Below are 19,023 nucleotides of genomic sequence, written 5' to 3'. Positions count from 1 at the left end.
CCATCACACTATAATTTCTCCTGGGTCTGGTCAAATTTATTGTGACAAAGGAGTTAAGTACTTTTTGAAAATACATTTAACATTTTTAATGTTGCCATGAAAAAAGCCCTTTGCACCGAGGTCTTTACTACCAAGCTTCAATGTGATATGCAGTAAAGTGTGGCTGAGCTTCTTGACCACACAGTGCCCTCTTCTGGCCATGAGAGAAAGGACAGCTTAGATGGGAAAGGGCATAATCCTTTAGGAGGGCAAACATCCCACTAAAAGTTGAATTCGGGGAACTCATTCAATAGTTCTATCTCTATCATTCTATCATTCACTCATCAAAATACTACTTAGCACCTTCTCTGTGTTGGGCTGTCCTCTAGGCTCTAAGGATTCAGCACTGCCCAAGCACAGAAAAGGCCTTGCCCACAAGAAGCTCACATTCCAGTGGGAGAAGACAATACAGAAAAGCCGCTACGTATGTCACATGGTGTTAAGTGCTATGACAAAAACTAAAGCTAGGTAGGAGGATACAGTGGTGGAACTAGTGAGGGCTTTCTACAGCTGCTGGAGGTAAATATGGTAGCCATATGTGGCTCTTTGAATTTAAGTTTATTACAATTAAAAACTCAGTACTGGCTGGGCGTGGTGGCTCACAACTATAATCCCAGCACTTTGGGAGGCCGAGGTGGGCCGATCACCTGAGGTTGGGAGTTCGAGACCAGCCTGACCAACATGGAGAAACCTCGTCTATACTAAAAATACAAAATTAGCCAGGCGTGGTGGTGCGTGCCTGTAATCCCAGCTACTCGGGAGGCTGAGGCAGGAGAATCACTTGAACCTGGGAGGCAGAGGTTGCAGAGGTCCAAGATTGCACCACTGCACTCCAGCCTGGGCAACAAGAGTGAAACTCCATCTCAAAACAAACAAACAAGCAAACAAACCCTCCATACTATAGGCCAACAAGCCATATGTCAGATGCTCGAGAGTTGTATGTATATAGGTGCCACCATACTGGATGGCACAAATTATAAAATATTTCCATCATTGCAGAAAGTTCTATTGGGTGGTGCTGTTCTACAGGGTGATCAGGGAAGGACTGTCCAAAGAAATGACATATGAGAACAGACCTGAAGAAAATGAGGGAAGGGAGTCAAAGATATCTGGAAGGGCATTCTGGCCAGAAGGCAGAACTGCAAAGGCCTTGAGGCCAGAGCACACCTGGTGTGTTTAAAGAACTGACTAGAGGCCGGGCACAGTGGCTCATGCCTGTAATCCCAGCACTTCGGGAGGCCGAGATGGGAGGATCACAAGGTCAGGAGATCGAGACCATCCTGGCTAACACGGTGAAACCCCGTCTCTACTAAAAAATACAAAAAATTAGCCAGGTGTGGTGGCGGGTGCCTGTAGTCCCAGCTACTTGGGAGGCTGAGGCAGGAGAATGGCATGAACCTGGGAGGCGGAGCTTGCAGTGAGCCAAGATCACGCCACTGCACTCGCACTCCTGCCTGGGCGACAGAGCAAGACTCTGTCTCAAAAAAAAAAAGAACTGACTAGAGGCTGGTCGGGCGTGGTGGCTCACACCTGTAATCCCAGCACTTTGGGAGGCCGAGGAGGGCAGATCATGAGGTCAGGAGATCGAGACCATCCTGGCTAACATGGTGAAAACCCGTCTCTACTAAAAATAAAAAAAAAAAATTAGCTGGGCATGGTGGCAGGCGCCTGTAGTCCCAGCTACTCGGGAAGCTGAGGCAGGAGAATGGCGTGAACCCGGGAGGCGGAGCTTGAGGTAAGCCAACATCGTGCCACTGCAGTCCAGCCTGGGCAACAGAGCAAGACTCCGTCTCAAAAACAAAACAAAACAAAACCAAAAGAACAGACTAGAGGCTGATAAGACTATAGTGAGTGGAAGCAACGAGGACAGTAATGGAGAGCCCAATCACACAGGACCTTGTGGGCATTGTAAGAGCTCTAGGGATTTTACTCTGAAACAGAGGGGAAGGCACTGAGCCAGGAAGGATTCTGAGCAGGGTGCTGACATGATCTATTTGTATTTTACACGATGATGTTCTCCACCCAGGCTTTGTATGGAGAACAGACTGAAGCCTAGTAAGGATGAAGTTAGGAATATTAAGAGGCTATAATCCAATAACAATATTATGTTATTGCAATAATCCATGGGTGAGATGAGAGGCTCATAAAAGGGTAGTAGCTGTGGAGATAAAAAATGGTTAATTTCTAAATAATTTCTAAGGAAGATTTAAAAGGATTTTCTGATTATACATAGGATCAAGGATGACTCCAAGAGTTTTTGCTACCCCAGCTGAAACGATGGAAATGTCATTTACAGAGATGGGAAAGAACAGGCTGGTGTTGCTAGTGGTGGTGACAGAGGTAGAAATTAAGAGTTTGGCTTTGAACTTACGCAGTTAATCTAATTTCACGGTGCCCTGTAGCTATAATAATACTGACTTGTACAAAACACAGAGAAGTATAAAATCTGTAAAACTCACATTTTCATCCTCCTGAATTTCCAAGGTGTAGGTGATCACTTCCTCGGGTGAACAGCCTTCTGGCTTACTCCACTGCAACATGACCCATGTGATGCCAGCTCGAACCAGCCTTGGTGCAGAAGGCATCTGAGGGATATTTCCTAATGTGTAGCACACCACCTCTTGGCTGTAACCACTGTAGAGAAAGAAAGTGAGGCACACAGTTAGAAGCATGTGAAGAGGCTTGGCATTTTAAAAGAGGAAGGCTCAGCCTGCACACGACCCAACTCAGCCTAGCAGGTAGAGTAAGCAAAGCCAGGTAAGGATGCTGTGTGTGATATTCCCTATAACCACCTTCGGCTTCCCCATCTCCCCACCCCATGATCTTCTACTAGACACACACATCAAGTCACAGGACAATATACAGTTGGCCTTCTGTATCCTTGGGTTCCGCATCTTGAGTCCACATGAATGAAGTGACGTGTGGGCATTATATTGGATATTATAAGCAAGTTAGAGAAGATTTAAGGAGGGAAGGATGTGTGTAGGTTATATGCAAAGACTATGCCATTTTATATGAGGGACTGGGGCATCCATAGATTTTGGTATTCATGGCAGAGAGGTGGGGGAAGTCCTGAAACCAATCCCCTGTGGAAACTGAAGGACAGTTGTACTTAAGAATTCATTTTCCTCCTCAAAAGCACTGGAAAGAAGGCATAGCACAATGCAATGTTTATCCAGTTACGGATCAAGGAGCCTTCAAATCAATGTGAGCAACAAATATTTGTTGATGAAATAATGTTTTACCAATATATACAGTGCTGTTTTTCAAAAGTTGGTGGATGCTTCCAATTCATTTAAATTAAATTCTTGAACCATAGAAGGCTTTGTATCGGTATTTTTTCAACCAGTGAACTCTAAAACTGTAATGGCTACCATGGTGGTGGAGGCAGGTCTGTAAAACTTTGTGATGTCAAAAAGAGGTTCTTTAGGTTGGAAAGAGGGTTGGGGACCACTGATGTGCAAAACCTTTAAGAAGATTTCAACAAGCAGTGATGAAAGAAAAAGATTTTTCCCTTAATCAAGAGTTACCCTGCAAGTACAATTGAAATGTGGCCTTTTCAAAGCCTCTTTAATCAATTGATACCTTACAGTACACCCGTTCTTGCCTTTCTCATACCGCCTAGAGGCCTGCAGAGGCCTCTAAGACAGTCCAGGTTTTCTCCAATTCCATATCTGCCCTGGGCTTGACAACAATGGCCGGCCCAGCATCTCTTTCTTTGTACCAGGAAACACTCACATAATTGAAAAAGGGCAACTGAATGAAGAGCTTGCTAAAGTAATAAAAGAAAAAGGCATGTGATCTAAAATAATAAAGCTCCAAGAGGAATTCCTTTCAAAATCTGTACTGCTACCTTCGCCTTGGTTCTTAGAGACCCCCTAGTGGGGCCTTCGCAACACAGCTTGCAAGACTGCAGAGGCCACAGTGACATTCACCAGCTTCAAGGAGGCCTCTCTCCTCTGATTAGGATTCCCTCTTGGAAAACCTCCAGTTGATTTAGTGTGGGGGCAGCAGCCTTCCTCATGCCTTCCAGTCATGTAAAAGAAGGCTCAAGATCACCATCCAAAGGCTGAAGGGCAAGAGGACAAGGAAATGTCATACCTGGTGCCAATGTCGTTTCGAGCGGCCAGCCTGAATGTGTACCCCATTGCCGGACAAAGCTTTGTCAACTTGCAGTGCTTCTGGCTCCCGAAGAAGCACTGTCTGAAACCACTATTTCTTTTTCCCTAAAAGTAAACAATGAAACAATACATTAAAAAAAAAAAAAAACCAGATAACCCTAAATAAATGAAGGAGCATCTTGAACATCTTGAATAACTGTTTAATTTCCTCGTTTGAATGAACAAAAACAATAGAAACTTGCAGGGAAGTGTCCATGTTGCAAAGTGTTCATTCTACGATGAAATCTCATCTCTAACATAAAGTTACTACAGAAAATTCTGTAATTGAGACAGGTAATTTACTGTACCTGTGGTATATCTAAAGTGGTTTTTTTGGTTAATGAAATAAAAAAAGGTCCTTTCAGGCACAAGACAATACTCCAGTTGACGATCACAATTTCTAAGATCCTCCTCCTTACTTGGATTGGCACAAACTGCCCAGCCTGATCAACAAACAGTCCACTGCATCCACAGAGGGGTCACTGGCTCTGAAAATACACAGCCTTTCCCAGTAACTCCTGAGCACCTAATGACCCGTCTATGCAGCTGAGTGTACCATACAAGGCCCTCTCCAGCTGTATCTCTCCTGCCATGCAGTGGCCTCCAGTACTTTCACAAGTACATTCTAGTGATGGTGAGTTGTTTCTTCACTGATCGCTGATACTGGCCACAAACCTTTGAATCATTTTGTCCACGTCTGCTTTGCTCGTAACAGTGCTTTGGACAAACTGGGAGCTCAATCAATGCTTGCAGGGTGGAAGTGAATGATAAGCCCTTGGAACATTGGCTGAATTAATCTATGTACATTACAGTCACTCTAAGTTTCTTGTCAGGCTAGAAATGGATTTTGAATGCCTTCCTAGCCTTACATACTTCAAATTCGTTGAAGTAAAAATAAAACACTCTAGTGGGGTCTCATATTAGGTCCAACAAGTAAGAAAAAAGCCTAACCGCCCTATGCTATACTCAGAGGCATGTAATACTCTTATCAGTAGTTTGTTAGAATATTTCCTACCCATATCCACATTATCTTACTATCTTATCCATGTTCATGCAAAAGAAAACCATATGCTAACATTGAATGGATCTTAGCATTCTAACTGGACAGGCCCAGGGCCTTGAGCAATTTGTCTGAAGTTCTCAATTTATTTTACAAAAAACAAAGCAAGCACATTTTTTACGTAAACAAATTTAAACATCTCCTTCCTTTCATTAGGTCTCCAAATACAACTAAAACACATTCCAGGTGGTTTTAATTAAAAATAAAATGAACACACCACTAGCTTGACTGTCGCTATGGTGAACACATTAAAAACAACCACACTGGCCGGGCATGGTGGCTCATGCCTGTAATCCCAGCACTTTGGGAGGTTGAGGTGGGCAGATCACGAGGTCAGGAGATCGAGACCATCCTGGCTAACACAGTGAAACCACATCTGTACTAAAAATACAAAAACAAAATTAGCCAGGCATGGTGGCAGGCACTGGTAGTCCCAGCTACTCGGGAGGCTGAGGAGGGAGAATGGCATGAACCTGGGAGACGGCGCTTGCAGTGAGCCGAGATCGCGCCACTGCACTCCAGCATGGGCGACAGAGTGAGATTCCGTCCTCCTGCCCTGCCCCCCCCCAAAAAAAAATCACACCACATTCATCCTCCTCAAAGGAACCCCTTCCCCACCCACCTCCTAGAGCTAGGAAGCGCCTTTCCCAATGGAAGGGAGTGGGAGTTCTAACAGTCTTTAAGATTGAAAGTTCATTTTATCAAGGGTTCAAGGTGCATTCAGATGCAACTTGGCGGCCGAGTTGGGGGAGTGCAGCAAGTAAAGCCTGACATTTCTCAGCTGCTCCTTGAGTGAACTCACTATGTGGCTGGCATGTCACACAGTATGCTTACTTCAACCTTGAGTGTTGAGGTTGAGGAAGATGATTTATTCATATGCATACACTTGCATAATTACACCCAGCATCCGATTACACTCTATGGGAGCCCTGGTGTGTGTTGTATCCATTTCAGGCTGTGGCATGATCTACCTTCTTTCCTCCTCTATTTCTGAACTCGGAGTAAACAGTGTAAGAAAGGCACATCCTGCTATGGCGGAAGCTCTCATCCCTTCCAAACCCCGTGTTGGCTCCCCTTCAATGCCTCATTTTTCCTATTTCTTTATTTGGTCTCCTTTCCCCTTTTCTTGTGCTTAGAACTGTAGCCAGTAAAAAAAAGTCACTCTGTTTCTTACTAGGTTAATTTGCTTTAATACGGTAGAAACCAGACTGTGGCTCAAATGAGAAAAAGTGGGGAGGGTTCAAAGGGGAGAAATGACTTTTAAGAGAGCCAGAGCACTCAGGCTCACTAAAGAATTAGAAGGGGCACTGTGTGACCTTCAAGACGTTTTCCTATATTGCTAACATTTAAAAAAATTCGACTTGTGAAAGAAGTAAAAATGGCGCCAGTGCACTCCAGCCTGGGCGACAGAGCAAGACTCCATCTCAAAAACAAACAAACAAAAAATAAATCTTGGAGTCAGGAACAATTGTTAAAATCAGGAACAGCTGCTAAATAAACTCCAACCCATATAGACAAAGCATGCCAAATTTTCTATCATAACAACTTCCAGGATGTACTACTGTGTGCATAAACTTAGGGACACCTAGAAAGATCCAGAGTTGTTAAAACCTTGGGAATTAAGTTTTGGAAGCATTGTCTGTAGAGTCTGTAGAGGTAAGAATACAAATATTTGACAGTTAAAGAATTAAGGCTTATTGATGAATTTTTAGAAGTCATTGAGAATAAAACAAAAACAAGGGCAAGTAGGTTAAAGTATTTCAGACATGAGAGAAGTTTTGAATAAAAGAACATATTCATGTATAACATGAAGTTTAATATAAATGGCATATCTGGGCCGGGTGTGATGGCTCACGCCTGTAATCCCAACACTTTGGGAGGCCAAGGCAGGTGGATCACTTGAGGTCAGGAGTTTGAAACCAGCCTGGCCAACATGGTGAAACCCCGTCTCTACTAAAAATACAAAGACATTACCCGGGCGTGGTGGTAGATGCCTGTAATCCCAGCTACTTGGAAGGCTGAGGCAGGAGAATTGCTTGAACCCGGGAGGCAGAGATTGCAGTGAGTCAAGATCACGCCACTGCACTCCAGCCTGAGCGACAGAGCGAGATTCTGTCTCTAAAATAAAATAAAATAAAACGCATATCTGGAAAGAAAAAAATTAATGTTCACAAAAGTCACTGCAGTACAAAAGTGATCTGCAGCTGAGAAGTTAACAAGTGAACTGGAGAAGGCCACTGGCTCCAGTGATCCGATGCCAGCATGCTGGTCTGTCTACTGCGCCAGGCTCTCGGATGGCTCTGGAGCTTAAGCATTCGAGTAGAATAAGTCCGTGTTCAAAGGCATAGAAGATTTGGAGAATCTGTTCATAAAACAAGACGGGTCCCAGGTTGCTAATAGCATTTATAAACAAAATATTTTCCTGTTCTTGTTGACAGAAATGGAGTTAAAAAAGAAAAGAGCTAATGCTTTAGAGGATTGAAAGATTCATACGAACTGACAGGAGTGATAAAGTGAATGTTTATCATTGTTTATCAGAAGTTAAAGATATCCAAATCATTATTGTCAGTGAAGTTTTAGAGACGGTAAATGACAACTTTCATATTTTATAGGCTGTTTAGCTCCCAGAGATTTTGAGAGATTATAATATATGGCACGTTCCCGCCTTTAAAAAATCTAATTTAGACTACACAGGATTACTGAGATACGCTGACCTGACTTTGGAAACTTAGTTTTTAATAATTTAAATTCAGCCTTGTTCAAAGTTCCCTACTAAAATATGGCTGTAATAGAAATGGTAACATCCTGACACTTTTCAGACCTATTGTCATCAATGATCTGGTCAAACACAGGCAGCAGGGACAGCCATGACCTACGCCTAATCCTGGCCAGCTATGGCTGCTAGGCCACTTGTGGTATGTCATACAGAGGAGAGTAAGAGCTTTCAAAGGGGCTGCCAGGGCCTGGGAGTCAGCTGGTCCGCAGGGCTGAGGGAAGAGACTCCTAGCTGCACTCCACTTCTCTGCGCGTTGGTGGGTCAGGTTCGCAGCACATGAGCAGTCAGGATCAGAACCTCTAAGGTGAGACTGGAGTCCCTGTTCTCGGTGGGGGATGGAAAAGACACTTCGCCTGAATTAGAGAAACTGGTCAGTCAACACCACTGGTCATTCTGGAACAGACCTAGCCACTGCGCTACTGACCTCACTGGACACGAACCAATATAACCCCAGCCAGTTCTGGCCTAACTTTCTACTGTCAGTGTCTGTGAGCCAAAAAAGGGCAGATTTTCAGGGTTCACTGGCTTGTTCCCATTTTGCAATCTTGGGCATGCCCAAATGCTTGTTTCTGCAGCTCAGACCAAGTTCATTCAAGGGCAAGGTTAATCTTTACCACAATGTGAAGAAATCTTGGAGTACAAACCAACTGTGTGCAGATAAACCTCGAGGTGCTCAATCTGGCGCAGGATGACGTACTGCAAACGTGGGTTGTTTCCTTTCCCAAGCTGAATGTTCCTCTTTGCACTCAACCTAATTCACAGTTGTTGCTTATCTATCTTCATTCCACACCCAGACCTAGCCTGAGAGCACCAATTCATCACCCTGGGGTAATGTTTTCCAACCAGGGACCAGGTGTTTTGTCTACCACTTCTGGTCAAAACTGCTCTCCAGGAAAGGACTTGGCTCGCCAGTAAGTCGACTCATATTCACAGCATGCATCAGATCAGCCCCTCCCAAGCCTGGGATCCCAGCTTTGCCTCTTTCTCCTTTCTAATCATCAAACAAAAATACATTGTGTATTATCCACATTCTAGACACCACTGGATCGTCTTACTCTCTGTTCCGTCCAGTGTGCCTTGCGCAGACCTGTCCCCTGATGTCATCATAACTCTTACCACAGAGTTCACCTACCCTAAACTGGACACCTCATTTATCTGAACCTGGTGGGTGACTCTTTCATTTTGAGATTCACATACTAAAGGAAGTCATCACCTTTGGGGGGAAGTCTCAGCCTAATAACGCTTAGAATACTACATACTCTATGAGCATCTGCCTCCCCTTTGCTTCATCCTCATCCTCACTCACTTTTTAGAAGGGTCGTGCATTTTTGGTTTCAAGTCCTAATAATAATGGGAGTCTAGATGTTGTTCTTATTCCTACAGGGTGCTGCTAAATTCTGAAGAATGGCAATAACCTCCAACTTTTTGCCAGACTATGAAAGGCCCCAAACACAGAAAAACAAGGGCAAGAGAAGGGAGCTTGGAGAGTGTAGAAAAAGCACGATGTGGCTACATAGCAGAGAATGATCAACCCCTGAAAACATTTCCAAGATGTGATCATAATCTCAGGGACAAAGACTTTTTCTTTTTCCCCCACAAGGGAGAAATACTGTTCACAAATATTCCACTTTTTTTTTTTTTTTTTTTTGTGAGAGACAAGGTGTCTCTCACTCTGTTGTTCAAGCTAGAGTACAGTGGTACAAACAGACCATAGCTCACTGTAGCCTCAAACTGCTGGGCTCAAGGGATTCTCCTGTCTCAGCCTCCTGAGTAGCTAGGATTATAGGCATGCACCACCACACCTGGCTAAATTTTCAATTTTTTTCTTTTTGGTAGAGATGGGCTGATCTCGAACCCCTGGCCTCAAGCTATCCTTCCACTTGAACTAGGCTTCCCAAAGTGCTGGGATCATAGGTGTGAGCTACCATGTCCAGCTCTGCCATTCTCTAAAATGAAATTTGGGGATAAATTATAAATATAAAATATTTTAAATATTTTAAGGAACATCTTTATTTTTTCTTTTACCCCCTTACTACCTACTTGAATATTTTTCAATTTCTTTCAAATTTGTAGTTAAAAAATGAAAACTACCTGTTAAAGATTTTAAATACATTTATATTCCCTGCAAAAACCAAACAAAAACTAAAACACTTTGCTGCACTATCATGAGTCACCTGAGGGAACAGAATACGCGATCCTGCTTTTCAAGTACAACTGAGGCAGAGACATGAACTGGAGATAGACAGTCTGTTTGGGTTTCCTGCCCTTATCACTAAGGGAGCAGGCAGAATGATCTCTTCCATCTGCTAACTGAGAAGATTGGTATTTGAGAGCCACTGAGGCATGTCTCACTGGCTGGCTGAGTAGCACTGGCTAGGAGGTATGAGGCCTATCCTGTCACTGTATTTCTGGGTACACATTTCCCCCCGCCTTCTCCCCGTCTCCGGAATACTCAGAAAAGAATCAGGGATAGGAAAAAGAGTTACGTTGTACTTTTAAAGTATATGACCTTATATCCAACAGTCTTAGGTTGTAGTACCTAAAAAACTATGTGCTATACAAAGATAAAGAAAAAAATATTTGTTAATGGTTTCTCAGGACCAAAAGGAGACAAGAGAAGGCTTATACCACAAGCGGTTACCTTAAACATGTCTAAAACTTCTCCGATTCCCTATCCATTGAGAAACAAAGTCTAAGTCTATGTCCCTTTCCCTTGAATGTGGGTGGTCTTGTGACTCTCTTGTAACCAAAAGGCTGGAGTGGAAATGAAGCCAAGCCTGGGTCTGGAAAGGTGTTACAGCTTCTGACTTTTGCTGGAACACCTGATTTTGGATTCTCACTACCCTGAAGCTGCCACGCTGTGTGGGAGCCCCAGGCCATGTGAAGAGCCCCAGATAGGTCCAGTCCAAAGTGAGCACTGATGCTAGACTTGTGAGTGAAGACACTGCCAGAAGATTCCAGTCCCCAGCCAATGAGCCCTCCTCGCTGAAACTCTAGATAGGATAGATCAGAGATGCCATTCCCCAGTGCCCTGTCCAAATCCCTAACCCAGAATCCACAAGCATAAGAAAGTGACTGTTTGAAGCCTCTAAGTTTTGGGGTAATTTGTTATGCAGTATTACACTCATCTACTTTGATGTCTATATATGTTTATAGCATGAAGTTTTACCCCTCTGAATTTCTGCAAACTTTTATAAATTCTTCCTACACTGTAAACAGCTAGGAGGTGGGGGAATGTAACGTGCATGCTAGCATACAAAATAAATGTCTGGCTGGGCATGGTGGCTCATGCCTGTAATCCCAGCACTTTGGGCGGCCGAGGCTGGTGGATCACCTGAGGTCAGGAGTTTGAGACCAGCCTGGCCAATATGGTGAAACCCCATTTCTACTAAAAAAAAAATACAAAAAATAAATAAATAATAAACATAAAAAAATAAAAATACAAAAATACAATAATTAGCCGGGCGTGGTGGTGCATGCCTGTAATCCCAGCTACTCGGGAGGCTGAGGCAGGAGAATTGCTTGCACCCGGGAGGCAGAGGCTGTAGTGAGCCGAGACTGTGCCACTGCACTCCAGCCTGGGCAATAGAGCAAGACCCTGTCTCAAAACAAAACAAAAACAAAAACAAAAACAAAAACAAATGTGTAACATATGATGGGTCCTATTTTCTACATGCACTTAGTACATGCCTTTTTTTTCCAAAGCCATCCACCAAATTAAGGACCTCTCTGAATAATTTTAAAAGTTATTTTTGTATAAGCTAAAAATAGAACCAGACTCCTAGATGATAAAGATCCACCAAAATTGCCAATCAACAGCTATGCAGTTACTTCATCTTACAGAATCACATTTGCTATCCCAAACTTAGACAACTCTTGGGAGATTTTTAAATCCAGACATGCAATGGTCTCTAGGGGACAGTTTAGGTATGACATAGCCTAAAACCACAGGAGTCAACAAATAAAATAACATTTCAAACGACTTCCTCATGTAACCAGCTTTCCACCCCTCTCTCTGGGTATCTGTTTACAAACATATAAGAGTTCCAGTGGAGAAACAAATTTACAGATGGTCTACCTACTTGAAAACTGGCAGCTAAGTATATAAAAAGTATTTGATTAAGATTGTGAAATGCAACTAATATTTAGAGTATGTTTAAAAATAGATTTGTTGTGTTGATTTGTAAAAGTGTGTAGTTGAAAGACTGAAAACAACAACAAAAGAACTTTTTAATTTTTCTTCTTTACTAACTTAGTATCCTCATAAAGCTTTCCTCAGTACTCAGTACTCGGGAAGATGAATCCTCAAAATGGGCTGGCTTCCCATTAAGGAACACAACCCATGGTCCATTCTATACATGTAACTCACACACACCCCAATTAATTCAGGCTACAGTGTTTTCCTGCCAGTGTAATTCTGTAGACTGTGGGGGCTGTGGCTGCTCTGGCTAACATTTCTAATTACCCTGGCACTAACAACACTAGAAGTGGGTATTTCCAACACTACTGGCACTAATAGATGAAGTTGGCTGATATTTTCAACTGCTTTTAAATTAATAGATTGGAAACGATACTTCCTGTTCCTCTTTATAACTACTTCATTCCTGGCACAAGATTAAGAATGGCCAACACAAGGATGCTGGAATTCATGGTGAACTTTCTCCCTTTGGTCTTGTGACTTACTCCTCCTGATGTTTTCTTGATATGTGGTATCTTTCAACTGTCCTCCTTCTCTTTCAGATTTTTTTTTTTTTTTTTTTTTTTTTTTGAGTCAGAGTCTCACCCTGTCGCCCAGGCTGGAGTGCAGTGGAACGGTCTCGGCTCACTGCAACCTCCGCCTCCCAGGTTCAAGCAATTCTCCTGCCTCAGCCTCCCAAGCAACTGGGATTACGGGTGTGCACCACCATGCCTGGCTAATTTTTGTATTTTTAGTAGAGATAGGGTGTCACCATGTTGGTCAGGCTGGTCTCGAACTCCTGACCTCAGGTGATCCACCTGCCTCGGCCTCCCAAAGTGCCGGGATTACAGGTTTCAGCTACTGCGCCTGGCCTCTTTCAGATTCTTCCACAGCCATGCCGGCTGCCTTCCTATGCTGCTCTTACCAGGTTTGGTAACTGTCTGCTAAATAAGTTCCATGAAGTTGGTTATCAGTTGTCATGTGCTTGTGGCCCATGGCTGCTGAATGCAGACATGGGCTGAAGGATTCTGGGCTGGCCATTCTCTGTTAATAGTATAGTTCAACCCGTCAGAAATGGCAATGATACATAAAAAGTAAAGTTGCACTGGCCAACTGAACTACGGCCAGGCTCTAAGATTTAGTCTGCTAGAGTGTCTATATTTAGAAGCTGTTCCAGCACCGGCTGATCCTAGGCAACATCAAAGATAAATGTTGGCTTCAGAAATAAAAGAGCACGTATGTGTTCAGCATAACCATATATAAGAGGCTCCTAACAGGGAGGGAGGGACACTCTGCATTTGGGTGGACTCAGAAGTTCCTCGTGCCAAACCCCACTCTTCCCCCAGGGACACCTCTTTCATTTTATTGCGCACTCTGGCACAGAGGATGTTTCAAAGGTAAGAAAAGTGGGTGGGATGATTTGTGGTTCCATGTTACCAAATAAACAGGGAGGCATTTTATCCCTCAGCACACTAGTTTTTCTGTAAGAGGGGAGGCTTGGCTGCCTGAAATAGCCAAGGATGATCACTAGGTCTTCTGGTTTAAACAAACACACAAAGAAAATTTTCCTATATATTTCTCCAAATATTGAGGTTCATCTGTTGTCAAATGCTTTGAGAGGATCGATGTGTTAAGACTGTCTCAGGGAAGGGGGAGGAAGGGAGCTGAGGGCCTAATTTCAGAACAGGCTGTTAGTACAATTTACAAACAAACCAAGGGATGGATGGGGTTGGTCCATTCACCTAGTGAAGGCCCAAGGCAGTCTTCTTCCAGCTCCACCAAAGGCGAGTTGACAAATCAGGTGTCAGGAACCAAGAGGAGATTTATAATTTAGCCTCAGCAAGAAGCTCCACATCAAGTTTGCTTCCCAAACACACAACCTCATCATGTACACATGCGAGAAATGGTAAAAGAGAGAAGGCAGAGAATCTGCTACAGGTGTGTGGATGTCTGAGACTGGGGTCCCTAAAAGAGGGGGCTCCTTTTAATCACGAAGTGGCACCTAAAGATGCCTCTGAGTTATTCAGTCCTTCCTGGCTTAGTTTCCTTCAATAGTAGCTATAGTAGGGCAGCAATTCTCTTGGCTTTCTGAAACAACCGTAAGACATGGCAGCGGACACTCATGTGAAAGATGGTCTCTGATTGACAGAGCCAAAATGAACCTAGAACCCCACTTTCCAATCCCCACAGTTGCCAAGAATGACCAAAGTGCATGTAGGCCTGGGCAGGGGAATGAAAGCTGACCTTCCTGGTTCTTGTCATGGAACCAACCAACACACCGTCCACCCTAAGGCAGTGTGGCACCTTAGAGAGCTGGAGTCAAGCAAATTCTCAGGGAGCTCTCATCATCCATGCTGTGGGACCTAGTAAATTAGTGTGCTTGTGGCTGCTCCATTCTCTTCATTCTCAGAACAGTTGCTATCTAACCAGAAAAGGTTTGTGCAAATTCACTCAGAAGGATTATGAGAGATCATCCACATGAACTATTCAACACTTGAGCTAAGCAGGAGTCTGATTAATTACTCTCTTATCTTCTGATTATCTTCTACGGGGCCAACTCAATCCCTAAACAAGCCTCCTCCTGAATGATACAGAAGTCCAAGAAGCTGCAATCTGGGGCTGGCCACCTGCTTCAGGAGGTTTCTGTGACAGGACTGCTGGGCCTGCCTGGCCTGGCCTGGCCTGACCTGCTAATGGCTCCCCAGGGGCATGGGTTCTACCTGCTGCTGGCCTTTTCTCCTCTCTCAACTTTTAATTATGCTTCCCCTGATTTCTGTGGCATTTGTTTCATTCTTAGTCCACTGTGTTTTACAGCTGTGTTGGCTCATTAGTCACCAGGGAAACCAGATGTGAACTTCCTTTTGGGCTAGCTGAGTCATGAGTAAGGAAGGTTCTTGGGAACTCCAGTAGTCACATTCCCACAAAGCGCTTTTTCTGGTTATTCTTTGCCCTGCATGTCATGTCCAGAAGTTAGGCTAATAGCAAATTAACATCCATTGATAGCACTAACATCAGTTTTTATTTCATTCAAACAAGTGACATAAACCTCAGGGCTCTTGTTTAAGTTCCTGACAGAAGAATGTCATATTCCTTATACATGATCGTTCTAATTGTTGACTTTCCCTATCTCAGATCTTAGCATCTGCTTAGGTAAACTTATACCAACAATATGGAACAATCGCTACACTGAATCGGCTGTTGCCCAACTTATATCATTCAATCTTAATGTACCTGTGAGATAACTGACACTGTTTTTCCAGTGGAAAGGCCGAGGCTAAGGCATTAAATTACCTGCTTGGGGTACCATGAGTAACTAGAAACTGTTATGGTTTGAATGTGTCCCCCATGTATATGTGTTAGAAAATTAATCCCCGGCTGGGTGTGGTGGCTCACGCCTGTAATCCCAGCACTTTGGGAGGCTGAGGCGGGTGGATCACGAGGTCAGGAGATCGAGACCATCCTGGCTAACACGGTGAAACCCCGTCTCTACTAAAAATACAAAAAATTAGCTGGACGTGGTGGCAGGCGCCTGTAGTCCCAGTTACTTGGGAGGCTGAGGCAGAAGAAAGGCGTGAACCTGGGAGGCAGAGGTTGCAGTGAGCCGAGATCGCGCCACTGCACTCCAGCCTGGGTGGTCGAGCAAGACTCTGTCTCAAAAAAAAAAAAAAAAAAAAAAAAAAAAAAAAAAGAGAAAAAGAAAAAGAAAATTAATCCCCAATGCAACATGTTGAGAGGGGGTCATTTTTTTTTTTCTTGAAAAGGTGATTAGGTCACAAGGGCTCTATCCTCACGAATGCATTGCCATTTTGACAGGAGTGAGTTTGTCATCACAGGAGTGGGTTCTTGATAAAAAGACGAGTGTGGTCCCCTTCCCTCTCTCACACTTGTGCTGTCCTGCCCTCCTGTCTTCTACTGTGGGAGGACACAGAAAGAAGGCCCTCGCCAGATACAAGTCCTTGACCTTGAACTTCCCAGCCTCCAGAACTGTAAGAAATAAATCTCTGTTCTTTATAAAGTAACCAGTCTCAGGTATTCTGTTACAGCAGCACAAAATGGACGAAGACAGAGACAAAGCTGAGACGATTAATTCAGGTTTCTTTAGATAAACATCATATCATTGATACATATCATCAATATGAATCCATGCCACGTATTCATAGCAAGATCTTAGGAGACTTGTATTTGTTCTGACAGTTGCAGCAGAACCAGTTAGCATTCTGTATGGCTCAAATTAAAACAATATCTTAAGGCAGAACTTAAAACAAGCCAACTTTGCATAAATACTTTCTTTATGGAACTAATTTTTTCTAAAAAAAAAAGTTATTATTTGCCCATTAAAATTCACTCCTTTACTCAAGTTTTCAAGAATAAGGCCAGACCACGATCTGTTTAGGAACGTTAAAACAGACTGGGCAGACGTTTATGAATGACTCAACCCAGAGGTTCCTAGTTGTTTTTTTTTTTCCTAAAAGCCCTTCCCTAACCTAGAGCCCTCTATATCCTCAATCCTTCTCCCACAGCTTCTTCTAGAGAAAAACTCCCACCTCCGCTAGATAGTAATATGTCATCAAGAAAAGAAGCAGGGCTGGGCATGGTGGCTCACACCTGTAACCCCAGCACTTTGGGAAACCGAGCTGGGTGGATCACTTGAGGTCAGGAGTTGGAGACCAGCCTGGCCAACATGGTGAAACCCCGTCTCTACTAAAAACATAAAAATTAGCCGGGCGTGGTGGCGGGCACATGTAATCTCAGCTGCTCGGGCGGCTGAGGCAGGGGAATCGCTTGAACCTGAGAGACAGAGGTTGCAGTGAGCTGAGATTGTGCCGTTGCACTCCAGCCTGGGCAACAAGAGTAAAACTCCATCTCAAAAAAAAAAAAAAAAAAAAAAAGAAGAAGAAGAAGAAAGAAGAAAGAAGAAAGAAGAAGAAGAAGAGAAGCAATGCAGGGTCAATGTAGCTTGGAAGGGTGCCCAAAAAAGATTAGTGTGGGTGTGGCCAATGGGTATAGTATCTCAAGTATGATGTCCGCCTTCCCCCTCTCACTGACTCTCCATTGTGGCAAGAACCTATACCTTGAAAAATCTAGCATCTAGCCATTGTTTTGCTGTTAAACAAGCTCCTTTTTAGGAGCTTCTGATCTGCTTTCTGATACCCATCACAATGACAAGTGCTTGCAGATTAAAGTGTAAACACAGGGGCAGGGACACTGTGAAATAAAAATGTGATGTGACTCATCTAACGTTCAAGTGAAAAAAACTTGAAAATGACCTTCTGCCTTTCTGCTCATAATGGGGTGTCTCCTGAAGGAGGTAAGCAGCTAAAAATCTACAAAAATGTGGGGTCAGTTATTAAACCCCATGGCTCTGAACACTAAAGCTCACGAGTCACCACAAGGGAACTTGGCAAGGAATGGCCACACCTTCTCAAGTAATAAAAACTGACCTGTTCCAGGTGAAAATCGAAACTGAATGCCACAGCTGAAAAGCCATTGACACCTGTAAATTCCTTTTTCTTCTTTTCAGAGACGAGTCTCGCTCTGTCGCCCAGGCTGGAGTGCAGTGGTGCGATCTCAGCTCACTGCAACCTCTGCTTCCCGGGTTCTAGCAATTCTCCTGCTTCAGCCTCCTGAGTAGCTGGGACTATAGGCACCCACTGTCACGCCCGGCTAATTTTTTGTATTTTAGTAGAGATGAGGTGTCACCGTGTTGCCCAGGCTGGTCTCGAACTCCTGAGCTCAGGCAATCCACCCGCCTCGGCCTCCCGAAGTGCTAGGATTACAGGCGTGAGCCACCGCGCCCGGCTGTAAATTCCATTTTTAGCTGCTAATTACCATTTCATAGTCATAGTAACTTCTTGTACTGATTTAAAAATTAAGATGTTGTCTAGTTAGTTATTAATGGAGAAATAACAGGCAGTTAACCCTAGTATAGAACTATTAATGAGTAATTTCCAAGTGAATTCTATGCTACAGTGATGTCAAATTAATGACAGTGAATTTAAGAGAGGAGAGACGGTGTATCAGATTTCCCCTGTACTATAACACGTTTCTGTTTTCTGCTGCCCATTAGGGTTCCACCTGCCCTTGTACTTCAGAGCCCAGCATATAGTTAGTTGCTGATTAAGGTGGATCTTCCCAAGAAGGTCAACTCAGCACAGCATTCCTAATCTCAGCAGAAATAAAGGCTGCTGCTCTTTTTCCATGAAAGTCTTTTTTTAAGAGGCTTGAAAGCTGGGCTTGATGCCCTGTCTTCTTGCTTAACCAACACTTTCAAAAATTTACTCTAATCATTTTATTGCAAAGGTGATTACAAACAACAAAAGACTAAAGTATTCTGGAACTCTAATCCACGCTGTTATACTGTAATAAAAATATGGGGCTGCAGGGGATACCTGGACATTAGTGGTTGCATGTATGGAGATGAGGCAACCTCACCTCGAAGGCATGATTCTCAGACCAGGTGCCAGAGCAGAGATAGGGAAGAGTGCTATGCCTGAACACAACCTTCTTCAAGACTCTGAGCAGCACTGTCTCACTCCCAGGCAGTGATTTGTGTCTCTTTGCACCTCAAAAACTTTCTGCAATCTAAGTTTGTTTCTTCAGCCCCCAGGATGGCAGACAGGTTTATGGGTGTGTGGCTGGAGCAGATATCCTTGAAAAGGACAGGAGGGGAGGGCTGTGCCTCTTCGAGAGGGGAGGGGTGGGGAAAGGGTGACTCCAGCAAAACATCCACTTCCCATTCTCCTGCCTCACTGCCTTCTATTAAGGCAGAGTCTGGAAACAGTCCCTTACCACAGAGATGCACCTGGCTGTA

The 19,023-nt window shown here is 43.8% G+C and overlaps 1 protein-coding gene across 2 annotated transcripts in view; it reads right to left on the bottom strand.

Moving 5' to 3' along the window:
• FNDC3B (fibronectin type III domain containing 3B) overlaps positions 1-19,023 on the bottom strand; it is a 361,800-nt gene that overhangs the window by 68,369 nt on the left and 274,408 nt on the right. For both annotated transcript variants that reach the window (XM_003256464.3, XM_003256465.3), the window contains exons 12-13: positions 4,141-4,265; positions 2,499-2,673 (exon numbers count right to left, since the gene is read on the bottom strand). In XM_003256464.3, the coding sequence (XP_003256512.2) occupies positions 2,499-2,673; positions 4,141-4,265 (300 nt within the window). The remainder of the gene's footprint in view (positions 1-2,498; positions 2,674-4,140; positions 4,266-19,023) is intronic.

This window comes from Nomascus leucogenys, chromosome 11, assembly GCF_006542625.1.
Source record: "Nomascus leucogenys isolate Asia chromosome 11, Asia_NLE_v1, whole genome shotgun sequence".
NCBI classification, from domain to species: domain Eukaryota; kingdom Metazoa; phylum Chordata; class Mammalia; order Primates; family Hylobatidae; genus Nomascus; species Nomascus leucogenys.
This window is presented reverse-complemented; position numbering and strand designations above follow the sequence as displayed.